At 49.6% G+C, this 18,886-nt stretch overlaps 1 protein-coding gene across 1 annotated transcript; it reads left to right on the top strand.

Annotated features, from left to right (window-relative positions):
• Window positions 1-34: 34 nt before the first annotated feature.
• On the top strand, window positions 35-14,903 carry LOC126234355 (serine/arginine repetitive matrix protein 1-like). Its single transcript, XM_049943045.1, has 4 exons — window positions 35-175; window positions 684-1,582; window positions 1,646-3,099; window positions 14,701-14,903. Exons 1-4 carry the CDS (start codon window positions 35-37, stop codon window positions 14,901-14,903), a joined length of 2,697 nt encoding a protein of 898 aa, XP_049799002.1.
• The last annotated feature ends 3,983 nt before the right edge of the window (window positions 14,904-18,886 follow it).

Here is an 18,886-nt window from a genome sequence, read left to right on the forward strand (position 1 = left end):
AAAGAGGGGAGTCGCACAGAAGCAACGACTCAACATGGGGAGTCGCACCGAGGCAACGACTCAACGTGGGGAGTCGCACCAAAGGCGTCACACCACGCAAACGCCTCACCGAGGGACGTCGCACCGCGCAAAAGCCTCACCGAGGGGCTCCGCACCGCGCCAACGCCTCACCGAGGTGAGTCGCACCGAAGCAACGCCTCACCGAGGTGAGTTGCACCGAAGCAACGCCTCACCGAGGGGCGTCGCACCAAAGCAACGCCGCAAGAGGGGCCGTCGCAACGCGCCAACGCCGCACCGAGGGGCGTCGCACCGAAGCAACGCCTCACCGAGGGGAGTCACACCGAAGCAACGGCACAAAGTGGAGAGTCACACCGAAGCAACGGCACAAAGAGGGTAGTCGCACAGAAGCAACGACTCAACGTGGGGAGTCGCACCGAGGCAACGACTCAACGTGGGGAGTCGCACCAAAGGCGTCGCACCGCGCAAACGCCTCACCAAGGGACGTCGCAGCGCGCAAAAGCCTCACCGAGGGGCTCCGCACCGCGCCAACGCCTCACCGAGGAGCTTCACACTGCGCCAACGCCTCACCGAGGTGTGTCGCACGGCGCCTAACCCTCACAGAGGTGCGTCGCACCGCGCCTAACCCTCACAGAGGTGCGTCGCACCGCGCCTAACCCTCACAGAGGTGCGTCGCACCGCGACAACGCCGCACCAATCAACATCGCACCGAAGCAACTACGCACGAAGGGGCATCGCACGGCAGCAACGCCTCACCGGGGGCACTTGCACCGAAGCAACGCCTCAACGAGGGGAGTCGCACCGAAGCAACGCCTCAACGAGGGGAGTCGCACCGAAGCAACGCCTCATCGAGGCGAGTCGCACCGAAGCAACGCCTCATCGAGGCGAGTCGCACCGAGGCAACGCCTCACCGAGGGGCGTCGCACCGAATCAACGCCTCACCGAAGGGCGTCGCACCGAAGCAACGCCTCAACGAGGGGAGTCGCACCGAAGCAACGCCTCAACGATGGGAGTCGCACCGAAGCAACGCCTCAACGAGGGTAGTCGCACCGAAGCAACGCCTCATCGAGGGGAGTCGCACCGAATCAACGCCTCACCGAGGGGCGTCGCACCGAAGCAACGCCTCACCGATGGGCGTCGCACCGAAGCAACGCCGCAAGAAGGGCCGTCGCAACGCGCCAACGCCGCACCGAGAGGCGTCGCACCAAAGCAACGCCTCACCAAGGGGAGTCACATCGAAGCAACGGCACAAAGAGGGGAGTCACACTGAAGAAACGGCACAAAGAGGGGAGTCGCACAGAAGCAACGACTCAACGTGGGGAGTCGCACCGAGGCAACGACTCAACGTGGGGAGTCGCACCAAAGGCGTCGCACCGCGCAAACGCCTCACCGAGGGACGTCGCACCGCGCAAAAGCCTCACCGAGGGGCTCCGCACCGCGCCAACGCCTCACCTAGGAGCTTCACACCGCGCCAACGCCTCACCGAGGTGTGTCGCACCGCGCCTAACCCTCACAGAGGTGCGTCGCACCGCGACAACGCCGCACCAATCAGCATCGCACCGAAGCAACTACGCACGAAGGGGCATCGCACGGCAGCAATGCCTTACCGGGGGCACTCGCACTGAAGCAACGCCTCAACATGGGGAGTCGCACCGAAGCAACGCCTCATCGAGGCGAGTCGCACCGAAGCAACGCCTCATCGAGGCGAGTCGCACCGAAGCAACGCCTCACCGAGGGGCGTCGCACCGAAGCAACGCCTCACCGATTGGCGTCGCACCGAAGCAACGCCTCACCGAGGGGAGTCACACCGAAGCAACGCCTCAACGAGGGGAGTCGCACCGAAGCAACGCCTCAACGAGGGGAGTCGCACCGAAGCAACGCCTCATCGAGGCGAGTCGCACCGAAGCAACGCCTCATCGAGGCGAGTCGCACCGAAGCAACGCCTCATCGAGGCGAGTCGCACCGAAGCAACGCCTCATCGAGGCGAGTCGCACCGAAGCAACGCCTCACCGATTGGCGTCGCACCGAAGCAACGCCTCACCGAGGGGCATCGCACCAAAGCAACGCCGCAAGAAGGGCCGTCGCAATGCGCCAACGCCGCACCGAGGAGCTTCACACCGCGCCAACGCCTCACCGAGGTGTGTCGCACCGCGCCTAACCCTCACAGAGGTGCGTCGCACCGCGACAACGCCGCACCAATCAGCATCGCACAGAAGCAACTACGCATGAAGGGGCATCGCACGGCAGCAACGCCTCACCGGGAGCACTCGCAACGAAGCAACGCCTCAACGAGGGGAGTCGCACCGAAGCAACGCCTCAACGAGGGGAGTCGCACCGAAGCAACGCCTCAACGAGGGGAGTCGCACCGAAGCAACGCCTCACCGAGGCGAGTCGCACCGAAGCAACGGCACAAAGAGGGGAGTCGCACCGAAGCAACGCCTCACCGAGGGGAGTCACACCGAAGCAACGGCACAAAGAGGGGAGTCGCACAGAAGCAACGACTCAACATGGGGAGTCGCACCGAGGCAACGACTCAACGTGGGGAGTCGCACCAAAGGCGTCACACCACGCAAACGCCTCACCGAGGGACGTCGCACCGCGCAAAAGCCTCACCGAGGGGCTCCGTACCGCGCCAACGCCTCACCGAGGTGAGTCGCACCGAAGCAACGCCTCACCGAGGTGAGTCGCACCGAAGCAACGCCTCACCGAGGGGCGTCGCACCGAAGCAACGCCGCAAGAAGGGCCGTCGCAACGCGCCAACGCCGCACCGAGGGGCGTCGCACCGAAGCAACGCCTCACCGAGGGGAGTCGCACCGAAGCAACGTCTCAAGGAGGGGAGTCGCACCGAAGCAACGCCTCAACGAGGGGAGTCGCACCAAAGCAACGCCTCAACGAGGGGAGTCGCACCAAAGCAACGCCTCAACGAGGGGAGTCGCACCAAAGCAAAGCCTCAACGAGGGGAGTCGCACCAAAGCAACGCCTCAACGAGGGGAGTCGCACCAAAGCAACGCCTCAACAAGGGGAGTCGCACCAAAGCAACGCCTCAAGGAGGGGAGTCGCACCGAAGCAATGACTCAACGTGTAAGGTGTCAGGCAAATCCAACACCTTCCATGAAAACCCTGATATGATAAGCAAATCCAGTAGTTTGTCACATAGCTCCGAATAAATCGTGACATTAAATTAACCAAAGTAATACGAGTAACGAGTGAGCAAATGGAATACCACAGACTAACACAAGAATTCCTAAATGCATGTCATACCTTCCCACCGTTAGACAGACGCAGTTCCGAAGGGGAAACGAGAACAGAAGCCGAGATCAGAACCGTGTTAAGCTGGAAGGCCCTATGATAATGGACGGACACCCACGTCGCCAGCTAACCGCTAGGACCATCACCCAGCCCATGTTAAAAGCTAGAGCCCTCCATAAGAACAGTATAGATCTTACGATAACACAAATAGGGCCACACACCCACGTTTTAGCGTGAGTCTTTTTCGCGTCTCTGTTACATCAGGACCACCCCCAGCCCATGTTAAAAGATAGAGCCCTTCAGAAGAACAGTATAGATCTTACGATAACACTAAAAGGACCACACCAGCTGCAAGTTCTACCGTGAGACTTTTTTGCGTCTCTGTTACGTTGCAGACTTTAAAAACATTGCCCCACCACGAAAAGTATAACATTTCTCATTGGATAGACTGAATTTTTGAAGGCAGAGCTTAAGGTTAACATTGAGACCCTGATTGGTCAGATGAAAACACAGGCAGATAGTTTTTTTAAACCAACTTCGGTAAATTGTAGTAAGGAGAAGTTAGGGGAGAGTTGCTTCAGAGACGGCGAGGTGAGCAGAGCTGTGCTGCCCGCCACCCCCTGATGAACACCGACAAGGTAATGACCGCATGCGATGCCGCATAACAGCGCATAAAGCTTCACTCAGAACTGCAGACGTCTCATCTGTTACACCCCCTTTTTGCGTAATACTAGTGTCGATCGTCAATTAAAGCTCATGGTGTTCACATTTGCCACTTGAAGTAAAAATCTGAAACGCGATGATTTTTCTGTTATATAGTTATTGAGAAGCCACATCAGCCACTGTAGTTTACGACAAGTTAGATAAGTAATTAAAGATAATTGAGGGTCACTGTAGACCATTTTTATAGTTTTCTCTTTTGTGAAACTTAATTTAAACCTACATTATAGATGTGATATGGCATAGGTCATCCTTCGATCCATTGTAGAACTTGGAAACCCATTCAGGGAATATTCGTTCACATTTTTGTTGAACGCAGTTGGTTTTTACCATCCTGTATTAAAACATTTCCTTTCATCAATAGTGCAATGTATAAGCAATGTTTTGTGGGTAGAATAAAATTTCCAATGGTAAACTTAACTGCTTTTTCGACGTTATTTTACCAGCTAACTAAAAATAGGAAAGCCTTGAACCCCTTCCACTAAATTTAGTTAGTATTAAGATTCTTTTACAGGGTGTGCAGTGGAGCTGACACTGAAATCATTAAGTATTTGGTTATATCATCGCTAGTCTCACTGAACTCTTCTGAACTCTACATGTCATGTGTGGTCTGACGTCTCCTTACAAGCAACAGGTCCCAGGTTCAAACTAGTCAATTCCCAAAAAAACACACTCAGAGCGTCGTTGCGCGAAAGTGGTAGGGAGACACGATATAGAACAACAGACACCACGCAGAATGTTAGAGAATGGTGACCCTGCCAGGATGGTAAAATACCATGATTTAAGGTCGATCACATGCCTAACTAGGTCAGAAAAATATCCTGTTAAAAAATTTTCGTAATAAAAAAAATTTTTTTTGAAAGGCATAAATAGGTGAAAACAGTAGCTGCAGCGATAGATAGTGAGACATTCTAGCAGAGACAATAGCATAATTACGTTATGAATTATAAAAATTGTTAGAATTACGTTTTCTCCTCAATGCAAGCGCACAGGTGGCGGATACATCGTTGACAAGTTGGTTCTGACCCAACAATTAAGTGAATTGATTGTCAAGTCGTGTGTGCAAAAAGTTTATGAAACGCGTGAGATCGTATGAGCGCATGTTGACTCGAAGTAGGGCGCGTGAATTTCTTTTAAAACAGAAAATAAGGGATTCGGAAAGATTAGCAATGGCAAATCGTGACCTTGGCCGAATTGAGGTAGAGACCCAGCATGAAAATGGACATAGAATAGAGGACAGTACAATAGACGATGCAGTAATGCGAGAAATAGGACATATAACACACCATAACGAGGATAATGTACGTCAAGGCATAGAAAACGTAAGTCAGCATACGACAGAGGAAAAGGAATGTAGAGAGACAGTCGATGAGGATTATAACTTGCGTCTTGAATACGTAGAACCCATAGTACAAGTAATCAGAGCTCCCTCACCACAGAGTACAAGGAATGCGAGCAGAAACGTGTCACAGCACTGTTCAATGCAATTGGTTGCAAACCAACACTTGGGCGAAAACACAGAGCGTAGGACGTCGGAAGAAAACGCAATAGGACCCACAAATCTGGGAGAATTATTACAACAAATTACGGAAATCATGACAAGGCAAAATAAAGACATAGCGAACCAAATTCAAATTCAGAATGCAGAAACCACGAGACAAATGCGTGAGATTAAAGAACAAAACAAAAATATTCAGTTACACCTAAGTCATATTGAAGACGAGGCAAAAGAATCTCGAGAAGTGATAGGAAACTTAATAACAGGTCACGATCAATTGAGAACAGACAATGACAAGCGGACGTACAAACATTGCGTAATGACATTCAGGACGAGATCAAAACATTACGTAACACCACACGGGGAGAAGTCAAGAAACTAGAGAAACAGATAAACGAAATTGCTAGACAAGCAGCAGGTACAGCGCGTGAAGTTGTTGAAAACAGTGTGTTACACAAACGTATCATAAAAGCAGCGCTGAAAATATATGATAACAGCATAGTCAAAATAGAAGCGCAAACGAAGCGACAATTTCAGAAATTGCGAACAGAGTTGTTGCCAACCATTGAAGAGCGTAGTGAACAGGATCGAACAAGCACAGAGTCTGCAACCACATCCGTATCTGTAACAGCACCGGAAAAACAAGCAATTAGCGAAGATATTCCGCATTTGCGATTCCAATCACAGGCGGAAAGTAACATACATGAAATCAGACAGCCTGCACAGCAACAAACACGTTTCGAAATTCTTGATGAACAAACGTCATCACAGACACATGCGGAACCACAAATGTATGTTTCAAGACAGTTTGGATCGTGCAATGAATCAGCAAGGTTAGCCAGACAAGATACCGAACCAATACCTGACAATGGAAAGCCAGGTCGCGAAGAGTACAGTGCAATGCATTCAGCTACACGTTCACAACCGATGGAAGAAAATTACTGCGTACCACTCCAACGATACTACGCAAGGGTACGCGAAAGTTACAGTGGACAATATCCAATGGATCTACCACAACCGGAAAGAACGACGGGAGAAATGATCAGAAACAAAAGTGGCGAAGAATCGCGAATTTCATATGGAACTATGACGAAGTACGACAACGATCATTTCCTCACAGTCAGAAAATTTCAACACTTTCGAGAAGGAAACTCACTACATCCACGAACTTTTATTGATCAATTCCGAGTAGGATTACCAGAACACTGGACGCTAGCACACAAATTAGACTTTATATGTGCACACATGTCAGGAACATTCGCAGAAACCATGCAGGATGTTGCAGCGACATGCCGATCGTACGAAGATTTCAGAGAGAAGTTTCTCTCACGATATTGGTCCACCGAAGCACAGAACAGAGTGAAGTACGAATTATTACAGAACCCATATTTTGAAAATTCAGGAGAGAAGAGTCCCGTGAAATTATTCGAATTAATGGCAAAGAAAAATCAATGCTTACATGTACCATATAGTGACGGAGAGTTGATTAAATTATGCGCGATGAAATACCAGCAATCATTAGTAGGTCGCGGAGGCAATGACGTCGAAGCATTTAAAGGTATTCTAAGGGAACTAGAGTTCATATTTTCGGAAGATGACGCAAGAAAAAGACGAAGCGCACGTGAAAACGAAAGCAAAAAGCAGTGGAATCCACAAGACACAGTACGAAGAAACAATAATTACGAACCATGTGATAACTTCGCACCAAGAAACGACAATAGATTTCAACAAAGAACCGGTTATGGATTTAGAAGAGAATATGGCAATAACTATAATTCACCCAGGAACGGCAACAACTATTACAGAGGGAATAACGACAACCGGAATGGGTACTGGAGAACCAATAGACCGACAAATTATCAACAAAGAAACCACTATCAACAAGCTGAACAAGAAAAGAGAATACAGATAGAAGAGGTGGAGGTAAGACCACCAAACCCCGATAAACGTTCGAATTGACAGCTAAGCGCCCACGCCAAAGAGAATGACGCACCGACCCAGGACAATTGCAGCACCTTGAACAGAGGAGTAAAAATCTTGTCACGAGAAGAGAAGAAGGAAGAAACAAATCCGCAGGGACCAGATGAAAACGAAGACAAGAAAATAACAATATCGTGTTGGGACGAAATTAATTGGGAGAATACTGACGAGGAAGATGAATTACCAGAGGCATGCACAACGAATGTAGGAGGAAAGGACGAAGTAATGAGTATTGCAGAGCTATTTGAGATGTAAACCAGGGAAAACGAATTCAATGAGGATAATGCGCAGTCGACAGAAGTTGAAAATAACTTACGAGTGGGCACACAACATATATAATGAAGGAAGTTATGAAGCGATAATTAGAGCATTTAGATGCGATTATGTGGAAGTAGCGACGTAGAAGGAGAAGATAGACGAGGATGAGGAAAAAGTAGAGGATGTTTAAGAAAGCGTAAATGAAGGAAGAAACAGAGAAGAGGAAATAAAAGAGAGAGAAGTAGCAGTCGAAGCTTATCCTACAGAAAGTTCGAATTCACAAGGGAAATTCCTAAAAAGACTCATGTATGATTCAGTGGAGGATTCGTTGACGCAAGAAGAAGAACAGAACCAACCCTTTCAAATTCAACCAATTGTGAGGGCCATGGTAAAGCATATCCCAGTTAGTATTGTAATTGATAGTGGAAGTGAACTGACTGCGATCTCAGAAAATTTATTCATGCAGTGTAATGCCAATCACGAATTTCCGGTTCTGAAAACACGTAAGATTAAAGTAAGGGGTCCTATTAGAAACAATGCTGCGGAAGTTACGAGACAAACAAGGTTAACTCCTTCGTGTCAAGGTCAAAAGATCGAAGCCAACTTCGTGATTATACCTAAACTAACTGTAGATTTGATTATAGGTGCAGATTTTTAAATGAAGGAAGAAATAGAGAAGAGGAAATAAAAGAGAGAGAAGTAGCAGTCGAAGCTTATCCTTCAGAAAGTTCGAAAGGGAAAGGTAGCGTAACATTCGGGAATGTCACACTTCTCTTTGAGCAAAAGCTAAAATTAGAAGAAATACCAGTTATAAACAAACAATTAAGAATGATGTGAGATAAAGAGGATGAAGAATTAGAATGGTATGCACAAAAGGGGGAATCGCCTCAACTCATGTTAGAAGTCCATAAAGAAATCGACGAAAAATTGCAAGAAGTTCAAGGTATTTCGGAACACAGTAAAAGAGAATTACAGGGTATTTTACTAGATAAATAAGAGGTTTTTTTACCTAAGACTGGCAGTATTAAACACTTTCAGTACAAGTTTGAAGATTAATTTTATTACTGGTAAATAATCAGCACAATATTTCAAGATTATGTTGCAGATAAGATTGTCAGGAGAAAGAAGAATGAAGAGAGAGGAAGGTGGGAAAAAGAAAGTAATTTCAATAAAAACAAAAATAACACCAACAGTACCATAGATTAAGGTGAAGGGATAAAGCGTAGATAGTCTGACAGCATAAAATACGAAAATGCTATACACCACGACACTACACAAAAAATGAAAAAACAAATTTGAGGATTTTTGTAGAAGTTAAGACTCAAAATATCTTAGATTTCTAACATGGAAACGGCGCCGAAATTTGTAAAGCTTTTAAGAAGGCGTAAAACAATGTAGGTACTAGACATATGTTAGATGATTATAAGTAAAACTTTTTGTAAGAACCATTGTAAAAACTCCAGAAAGGACGACATGCAACGACCCACAAGTTGCAATGCGAGAAGTATCAAGAAAGGAAAGGACGTAATTAGCAAGACACGATTCCTACAAGGCAGAAGCGTCGAGAGAAAGGAAAGGACAGCGAGACCAACAGAAGGCCCTTGTATCGGAAGTGGGACGTAAATCTGCCCGCTAAGCGGAACCCTGTTGGGACAGAACACGGAACCACACAGTGGCAGAACCCTGCAGAGACACGACAGGACACCTAATGCCAGGAGGGACCGGTGCAGGGACTGACAAGCAAACACTGGACTTTCATCGCTCGTAAACCCCGGAACACCCCAACTCAGCGGAGCGAGCAAAAAACGGCCCGACGAGAAGACGGCTTGGGCAAGCAACCACTGACAAAAAAAAAAAAAATGTGTAAAAGTCACACTACTGCTATTAAAACAGCACGCTGATGCACGAAACTGATGAAAACTTCCACAATGTAAAAACGACATGCCCAAACAATTTATCAAACTGTTACTAAGAGGAGAACTTCAAAGCGACTAGTTATCAATAAATATTTCCATATCCTGCCCAGAGAAGAACCAAGAAGCAAGTAGGAAGCAGAGAAAAAGCAGGAAGAACAGAAGTTGAAGATTCGCAAGATTGAGACCAAGAAAGAAGATGGGTGAAGAATAGACGACATACCTTCCCAAATCCCTATCCTATTGTAAACTAGTCGTCTGCGAAGTATTATAACGAAAAACGACCGCTTTCAGCGACGCATAACGAATACTTTCACACATACAAAGCCAGTAAACCACGAGATTATGCACTCACAGCTCCATTCCATTATGGGACCTCCACAACAGCAACACACACTTGCAAAGCCAACAAGGAACGACGAACGAAGCTGTACATCAAATACTGCCCACATCCATCTCGCTGAAGTCCATCACCTTTGTGCAAAAACATTCGCCAACCTCATGCTTAAACATTCATAGGATTGTGTGAATGTGTGAAATCAAATTATGTGATGTTGGAATTGTGCAAAAGACACGTGTGAAAAACTAAGTAAGTTAAGCACACCAGACAGCTAATAAACTACAAAATAACAGTAATTGACTATGGACTTAAGTAAAAAATAGACTATCGATAAAAATAAGTAAAGCATAATAAACACTAAAACTATATGCCACTTATTTTCTCCTCATAAAAATAAAAGAATAACTATATTTAACTTATTTTCTCCTTATAAAAACAAAGAATAAAAAATTATCTTGTTGGATGATTTCCCTTTTTTTTAACATTTGTACCATTTGTTACGATAATATCTAAATACGTGTGTATGTATATTTCTTTGTCAAAGCAATTCTTGGAAATAATTCTTATTTGTTAGAGTAACAATGTTGAAATTAGTGTCTAGAAACAAAAACATTTTACTAGTACATGATACTTAGAAAATGTGCCAGGACTAGATTTTACTTAATTACTACATTTATAAAAACAATATTTCTAGCAAAATCGATGTGAAAGACTCCTGACTTTCGATAACAAACTTCTTAAAAAACAAACTGCACAATTAAATAAAGAAAGAAAATAATTCAAAAATAATAATTATAATACAATAAAAATATTCTTCCCTTGTCAATATAAACATATTTTTGATAATAATGTGGAAGAATACAAAAATATAAATTAATAATACAAACTAGCATAGAACAGAATAACGTGGCTGAACACTAGGCAACAAAATTTCGATAATGGAATAATTTTTGACTGGCTTGGACAACGATTCAATCATTGCCTAACTTCAGTACAAAAATTAAGTTCGAAGGGTGGTGATATGTAAGGTGTCAGGCAAATCCAACACCTTCCATGAAAACCCTGACATGATAAGCAAATCTAGTAGTATGTCACATAGCTCCGAATAAATCGTGACATTAAATTAACCAATGGTATACCACAGACTAACACAAGAATGCCTAAATGCATGTCATACCTTCCCACCGTAAGACAGACGCAGTTACGAGGGGAGAAACGAGAACAGAAGCCGAGAGCAGAACCGTGTTAAGCTGGAAGGTCCTACGATAAGGGACGGACACCCACGTCGCCAGCTAACCGCTAGGACCACCCCCAGCCCATGTTAAAAGATAGAGCCCTCCAGAAGAACAGTATAGATCTTAGGATAACAGTAAAAGGGCCGCACCAGCTGCACGTTTTAGCGTGAGACTTTTTCGCGTCTCTGTTACGTTGCAAACATTAAAAACATTGCTGCACCATGAAAAGTATAATGTTTCTCATTGGATAGACAGAATTTTTGTAGGCGGAGCTTAAGGTTAACATGGAGACCCTGATTGGTCAGATGAAAACACAGGCAGATAGTTTTTTTAAACCAACTTCGGTAAATTGTAGTAAGGAGAAGTTAGGGGAGAGTTGCTTCCGAGACGGCGAGGTGAGCAGATCTGTGCTCGCGCCGCCCCCTGACGAACACCGACAAGGTAATGACCGCACGCGATGCCGCGTAACAGCCCATAAAGCTTCACTCAGAACTGCAGAAGTCTCATCTGTTACACCCCCTTTTTGCGTAATACTTGTGTCGATCGTCAATTAAAGCTCATGCTGTTCACACTTGCCACTTGAAGTAAAAATCTGAAACGCGATGATTATTCTGTTATATAGTCATAGAGAAGCCACATCAGCCACTGTAATTTACGACAAGCTAGATAAGTAATTAAAGATCATTGTGAATCACTGTAGCCCATTTTGATAGTTTTCTCTTTTATGAAACATAACTTAAATCTAGATTAAAGATGTGATATGGCATAGGTCATCATTCGATCCATTATAGAACTTGGAAACCCATTCAGGGAATATTCGTTCACATTTTTGTTGAACGCAGTTGGTTTTTACCATCCTGTATTAAACATTTATTTTTATCAATAGTGCAATTTATATTATAAACAATGTTTATACAATCATTAAGTATTTGGTTATATCATCGCTAGTCTCACTGAACTCTTCTGAACTCTGCATGTCATGTGTGGTCTGACGTCTCCTTACCAGCAACAGGTCCCAAGTTCAAACTAGTCAATTCCCTAAATAACACGCTAAGAGCGCCCTTGCACGAAAGGGGTAGGGAGACACGATATAGAACAACAGACACCATGCAGAATGTTAGAAACGAGGGGAGTCGCACCGAAGCAACGCCTCACCGATGGGCGCCGCACCGAAGCAACGCCTCACCGATGGGCGCCGCACCAAAGCAACGCCTCACAGAGGGGCGTCGCACCGCGCCAACGCCTAACCGAGGGGCTTCGCACTGCGCAAACGCCTAACCGAGGGGCGTCGCACCGCGCAAACGCCTAACCGAGGGGCTTCGCACCGCGCAAACGCCTAACCGAGGGGCGACGCACGGCGCCAACGCATCGCCAAGGAGCGTCCCACTGCGCAAACGCCTTACCGAGGGGCGTCGCACCACGCAAACGCCTCACCGAGGGGCTTCACACTGCGACAAACGCCTCGCAGAGGGGCGTCGGACGGCGCCAACGCAGCACCGAAGGGCGTCGCAACGCGCAAACGCCTAACCGAGGTGCGTCGCACCGCGGCAACGCCTAACCGAGGGGCGTCGCACCGCGCCAACGCCTAACCGAGGGGCGTCGCACCGCGCAAACGCCTAAACGCCTAACCGAGGGGCGTCGCACCGCGCAAACGCCTAAACGCCTAACCGAGGGGCGTCGCACAGCGCAAACGCCTAAACGCCTAACCGAGGGGCGTCGCACCGCGCAAACGCCTAAACGCCTAACCCAGGGTTGTCGCACCGCGCAAACGCCTAAACGCCTAACCGAGGGGCGTCGCACCGCGCAAACGCCTAAACGCCTAACCGAGGGGCGTCGCACCGCGCAAACGCCTAAACGCCTAACCGAGGGGCGTCGCACCGCGCAAACGCCTAACCGAGGGGCGTCGCACCGCGCAAACGCCTAACCGAGGGGCGTCACACCGCGCAAACGCCTAACCGAGGGGCGTCACACCGCGCAAACGCCTAACCGAGGGGCGTCGCACCGCGCAAACGCCTAAATGCCTAACCGAGGGGCGTCGCACCGCGCAAACGCCTAAACGCCTAACCGAGGGGCGTCGCACCGCGCAAACGCCTAAACGCCTAACCGAGGGGCGTCGCACCGCGCAAACGCCTAAACGCCTAACCGACGGGCGTCGCACCGCGCAAACGCCTAACCGAGGGGCGTCGCACCCCGCAAACGCCTAACCGAGGGGCGTCGCACCGCCAAACGCCTAACCGAGGGGCGTCGCACCGCGCAAACGCCTAAACGCCTAACCGAGGGACGTCGCACCGCGCAAACGCCTAAACGCCTAACGGAGGGGCGTCGCACCGCGCAAACGCCTAAACGCCTAACCGAGGGGCGTCGCACCGCGCAAACGCCTAAACGCCTAACCGAGGGGCGTCGCACCGCGCAGACGCCTAACCGAGGGGCGTCGCACCGCGCAGACGCCTAAACGCCTAACCGAGGGGCTTCGCACCGCGCAGACGCCTAACCGAGGGGCGACGCATGGCGATAACACATCGCTGAGGGGCTTCACACTGTGACAAATGCCTGACCGAGTGGCGTCGCACCGCGCAAACGCCTCACCGAGGGGACTCGCACCGAAGCAACGCCTCACCGAGGGGACTCGCACCGAAGCAACGCCTCACCGAGGGGACTCGCACCGAAGCAACGCCTCACCGAGGGGACTCGCACCGAAGCAACGCCTCACCGAGGGGACTCGCACCGAAGCAACGCCTCACCGAGGGGACTCGCACCGAAGCAACGCCTCACCGAGGGGACTCGCACCGAAGCAACGCCTCACCGAGGGGACTCGCACCGAAGCAACGCCTCACCGAGGGGACTCGCACCGAAGGAACGCCTCACCGAGGGGACTCGCACCGAAGGAACGCCTCACCGAGGGGACTCGCACCGAAGGAACGCCTCACCGAGGGGACTCGCACCGAAGGAACGCCTCACCGAGGGGACTCGCACCGAAGGAACGCCTCACCGAGGGGACTCGCACCGAAGGAACGCCTCACCGAGGGGACTCGCACCGAAGGAACGCCTCACCGAGGGGACTCGCACCGAAGGAACGCCTCACCGAGGGGACTCGCACCGAAGGAACGCCTCACCGAGGGGACTCGCACCGAAGGAACGCCTCACCGAGGGGACTCGCACCGAAGGAACGCCTCACCGAGGGGACTCGCACCGAAGGAACGCCTCACCGAGGGGACTCGCAACGAAGGAACGCCTCACCGAGGGGACTCGCAACGAAGGAACGCCTCACCGAGGGGACTCGCAACGAAGGAACGTCTCACTGAGGGGACTCGCAATGAAGGAACGTCTCACCGAGGGGACTCGCACTAAACCAACGCCTCACCGAGGTGCGTCGCACCAAACCAACGCCTCACCGAGGGGCGTCGCACTGCCCAAACGCCTCACCAAGGGGCGTCGCACCGCGCCAACGCCTCACCGAACTGAGACGCACCGCTACAACGCCGTACCGAGCTGCGTCGCACGGCGCCATCGCAGCACAAGGGTCGTCGCATCGAAGCAACGCCGCACGAGGAGGCGTTGCAAGAAGCCAACGCCGCTCCGAGGGCCGTCGTAGGGCGACATTGCAGTACAGAGGGGCGTCACACCGCGCCAACGTGTCGCCGAGGGGCGTCGCACCGCGCCAACGCCAGACACGGCCCTACAGCTACTCCTAGGCCATTGATGGCCACAAAAATTAGAGATACACTCAATACGGAACACTGCAGAACGCCATTCTCCTAAGTATGTGGGAACTATGCGAGGCACCAACTTGGACATAGAATGTACTAAGTGACAGGAAGTTTTGGATAAAAATCGGGGGCAGGCCACTCAAACAATGTGGCAAGGATATGATGTCTCCAGGTCGTGTCGTTTGGCTTACATAAGTCAAAAAAGACGGCAACCAGATGTTGGCGTCTGGAAAAGGTTGTTCAGATGGCAGACTCGAGGGACACGAGATCATCAGTGGTAGTGCAACCCTGGCAGAAGCCGCCCTGACATGGAGCCAGTAGGCCACGTGACTCCACGACCCAACCCAACCGTCGACACACCATACATTCCAGCAGCTTACAGAGAGCGTTGGTGAGGCTGATGGACCTATGGCTATCAACATCAAAAAGATTTTTAACGGGTTTAAGCACCAAAATGATGATGTTCTCGCGCAATTGCTAGGGTAAGACGTTGTCGCACCAGATCTGGTTGAAGATGACGAGGAGATGTCGCTTGTAGTCAGATGAGAGATGTTTAATCATCTGCTTGTGGATCCAGTCTGGCCCAGGAACTGTGTTGGAGCTATGTGCATGGGCGCTAAGGATCTCCCATTCTGTAAATGTGGCGTTATAGGATTCACTGTGGCGTCCAGTTATCGAGAGGACTTTTCTTTCCATCCGCCGTTTAAGGGTGCGTAACATTGGGGGGTAGTTCTCTGACACAGAGGCTCGAACATAGTGCTCGGCAATCGCGTTTGCGTCGATAGATAACACGCCATTTGTGGTAACGTCAGGGACATCTGTTGGGGTCTTGTACCCAACAAGATGTCTGATCTTCGTCCAGACTTGGCAAGTCGACGAATGGCACCCAATGGTCGACACGTGCCTCTCCCAACACTCCTCTTATCCGTCGTTTTATAAGCAGGAGAATGCGGGCACAGAAACACTTAGAGGCTATTAGGTGCTCTAGGGAAGGGTCGCTGTAGAGCTCGCCGACGCTCTTTAATTGCCTCAGCGACTTCGGGCGACCACCAAGGGGCCATCTTTCCCTGGGGGCACTCTAGAGAAAGAGGGATCACGTTATCCGCTGCAGAAATATTCGTTGTACTGACCTGTTCAATCATAACATTGATGGCACCACGTGGGAGGGATTCAGCGGTGACATCAGAGGTGAGGGCTTCCCACTCTGCCTTGTTTAAAGCCCATCCGGGTACGTTTCTGTGAGCAGGACACCGGGGAAGTGACACACACAGATCACCATGTACTATCCAGTGGATAGATGGGAGGAGTCCTGGGATGCAAATTGATAAATCAATGACCGAGTAACTACCATGAGCCACACTGAAATGTGTCGTCGCCCTAGCATTTAAGAGGCAGAGGTCGAGTTGGGACAGTAAATTTTCGACATCTCTGCCACGGCCAGTAGGCACGGTGCTACCCCACAAGTGGTTATGGGCGTTAAAATCTCCCAAAAGTAGGAAAGGTTTAGGGAGTTGATCAATCAGTGCAGCCAATATGGTCACGGGTACCGCATCATCTGGAGGTAGATATACATTTCAGACAGGTATTTCCTGCGTCATCTGTATCCTGACAGGCACAGCTTCAAGAGGAGTTTGAAGGGGCACAGGTTCACTACATACTGAATTCAGGGAATGGACGCCAACTCCACCTGACTCTTTTATTGTCGCTATGGTTCCTGTAATATCCCTTACAGCCATGGAGGGCAGGGATCCTCATTGCCAGGAACCAGGTTTCCTGGAGGGCAATGCAGAAAGCAGGTGTAAAGATTAACAATTCCCATAGCTCAGCCAGGTGGTGGAAGAAACCACAGCAATTCCACTGGAGTATGATGTGATTGTGACACTGGGAAGGCACGAAACACTCAATGAGAAAGTCTACGCCTTAGGGTTACCTGCTGCCACAGACGTATTTCCTGAACAGTCTGTATCCATTGTGTCTGAGTGTCTGGCGGTATCTAGGTCCACAGCAGACGCCATATTCACCTCATCCTTGCATGTAGGCAGCGGTGGTGTGGGTGCAACCACAATTTCCTTTGTCTTCTTTTTGGATTTCTCTCGCTGATCCTTGGGTTTCTCTGGCTGGGAGGGCTTCACTGATTCATTCTCCAGGAGAGAGGATGATCGTGACGCCCTATGAACAGCTGCTTTTTGGGGAACTTCAGCTACTGGTGGATCTCATCTTTCCCACTAGCAGAGATGTGGGAAGGGAGTGATCCCAGGGACCCCTTCCTAGCGAGAGGACAGTTACGCTTCTCTGCCTGAGAGGTGGGGACTGGGGTCCCCGATTGTCGGGAGGGAGGGGGACAGTGCTCCCGAGGTAGGTGGTGCAGGTGCAACAGGGAAGGAAGTGCCCCCTACCATCAAGGGGGCAGGTGTAGTCTTCAAGCTCTGATAGCCAACTGGAACTCATGCAACAGATGGGGCTACAACTGTTCTCATAACAGCAGTATAAGAGGAGGTCATAACCACAGGATGTAGGCACTCAAATTTCCTCCTCACCTCAGTGTAGGTCACTCGGTCGAGGTTCTTGTATTCCACGATTCTCGTTTTAAAATCCTGCAGGCTGGTGAGCAAGAGGAATTATGCTCTCCGCACTTGACACAGATGGGAAGCGGGGCACATGGAGTACTGGGATGGGATGGACATCCACAATCTCAACATGTGATACTGGAAGTACAGTGGTAAGATATATGGACGAAGTTCCAGCACTTAAAGCACCACACTGGGGAATGGATATATGGCTTGACATCACAGCGGTAGACCATCACCTTGACTTCTCAGGTAATGTGTCACCCTCGAAGCCAAGACGAAGGCACCGGTGGCAACCTGATTACCCCTCAGACCCCAATGGACTTCACTCGAAGTTGGCATGCAGCGCGTCGTCACACTGCAAAAGAAGGTTCCTGCGGAATATTATACCCTGGACCTTATTTGAGCTCTTATGAGGCGTGATGGTAATGGAAACATCCCCCAGCTTGTCACAAGCGAGCAATGGCTGTGACTGGACAGAAGATGCCATTTTTATCAAGACTGACCCTGACCACATTTTGGACAAGCCCTCCACCTCCCCAAACTTGTAATGCTCTACAAACAACTGAGGCTTCATTGAGATACAGGAGTCCCCATCAACTCTTGTACATACGAGGTACCAGGGCGATTAAGGTTTGCTGCCATACTTAGCCTGGCATTCCTCCCATGGTATGGCCAGGAAGGAGAACGATTTAGGATCATGCTTCCCTGCTAGTACTGAGACTTGGAATACTTTGTGACTGCTGGCGTTTGATCACAAACAAGTGATGACATGATACACTTCGTGCGTCATCTGCCCTGATGCCACCCACACTGACCAGGGGCACTCCCAATGGGCGCCACCCAGCTGCAGGAAAGGCCACATGGCAGGATCGCCACTGCCTGGGGTCCCGATGCCCTTGGGTGATGGGCATCTACTCCTTGGTATACGTTGGAGAGTTAACGGCGCAGAGCGATCCCTGTGTAGTCAGGGGGCTACGACCAACAGCGTACATAGCGGCCCCACCACAACAGACTGGATATCGTGCTGGATATCTGCAAAGAATTTTATGGTCCTCGTCAGCGCAGAAACGACACTGCATAGAGGGTGGAAGAAAACGCACCCAGGAAGTTGTCCTCGGTTGGTTTGTTGGTTGGTTGGTTGGTTTAAAGGCGGGAGAAGGGACCGAACTACGAGGTCATCAGTCCCTTGTTCCCAATAAAACAATGGCACAAATGTGAGAATAAAATGGACGAAACATATCACAAAACGGAAAGAAACGAAAAGCCCCAAGAATGAAGGGAAGGCAATGAACACTAAATGGAACAAAATAGAACAACAGAGAGACGCTGGAAACAGAAGAGAGTAAAACATGAAAGCAGATTACAGAGGTTGGCCAACAACGAGAATGGAAAGGGAAC

Source organism: Schistocerca nitens, chromosome 1 (assembly GCF_023898315.1).
Source record: "Schistocerca nitens isolate TAMUIC-IGC-003100 chromosome 1, iqSchNite1.1, whole genome shotgun sequence".
Lineage (NCBI taxonomy): Eukaryota > Metazoa > Arthropoda > Insecta > Orthoptera > Acrididae > Schistocerca > Schistocerca nitens.

Coding starts and splice junctions, on each gene's coding strand:
- LOC126234355 (XM_049943045.1), top strand. CDS start 35: ATGGGGAGTCGCACCGAGGCAACGACTCAACGTGGGGAGTCGCACCAA. Junction 176..683: donor CGCGCCAACGCCTCACCGAG/GTGAGTCGCACC, acceptor TAACCCTCACAG/AGGTGCGTCGCACCGCGACA. Junction 1,583..1,645: donor CCAATCAGCATCGCACCGAA/GCAACTACGCAC, acceptor CTCGCACTGAAG/CAACGCCTCAACATGGGGAG.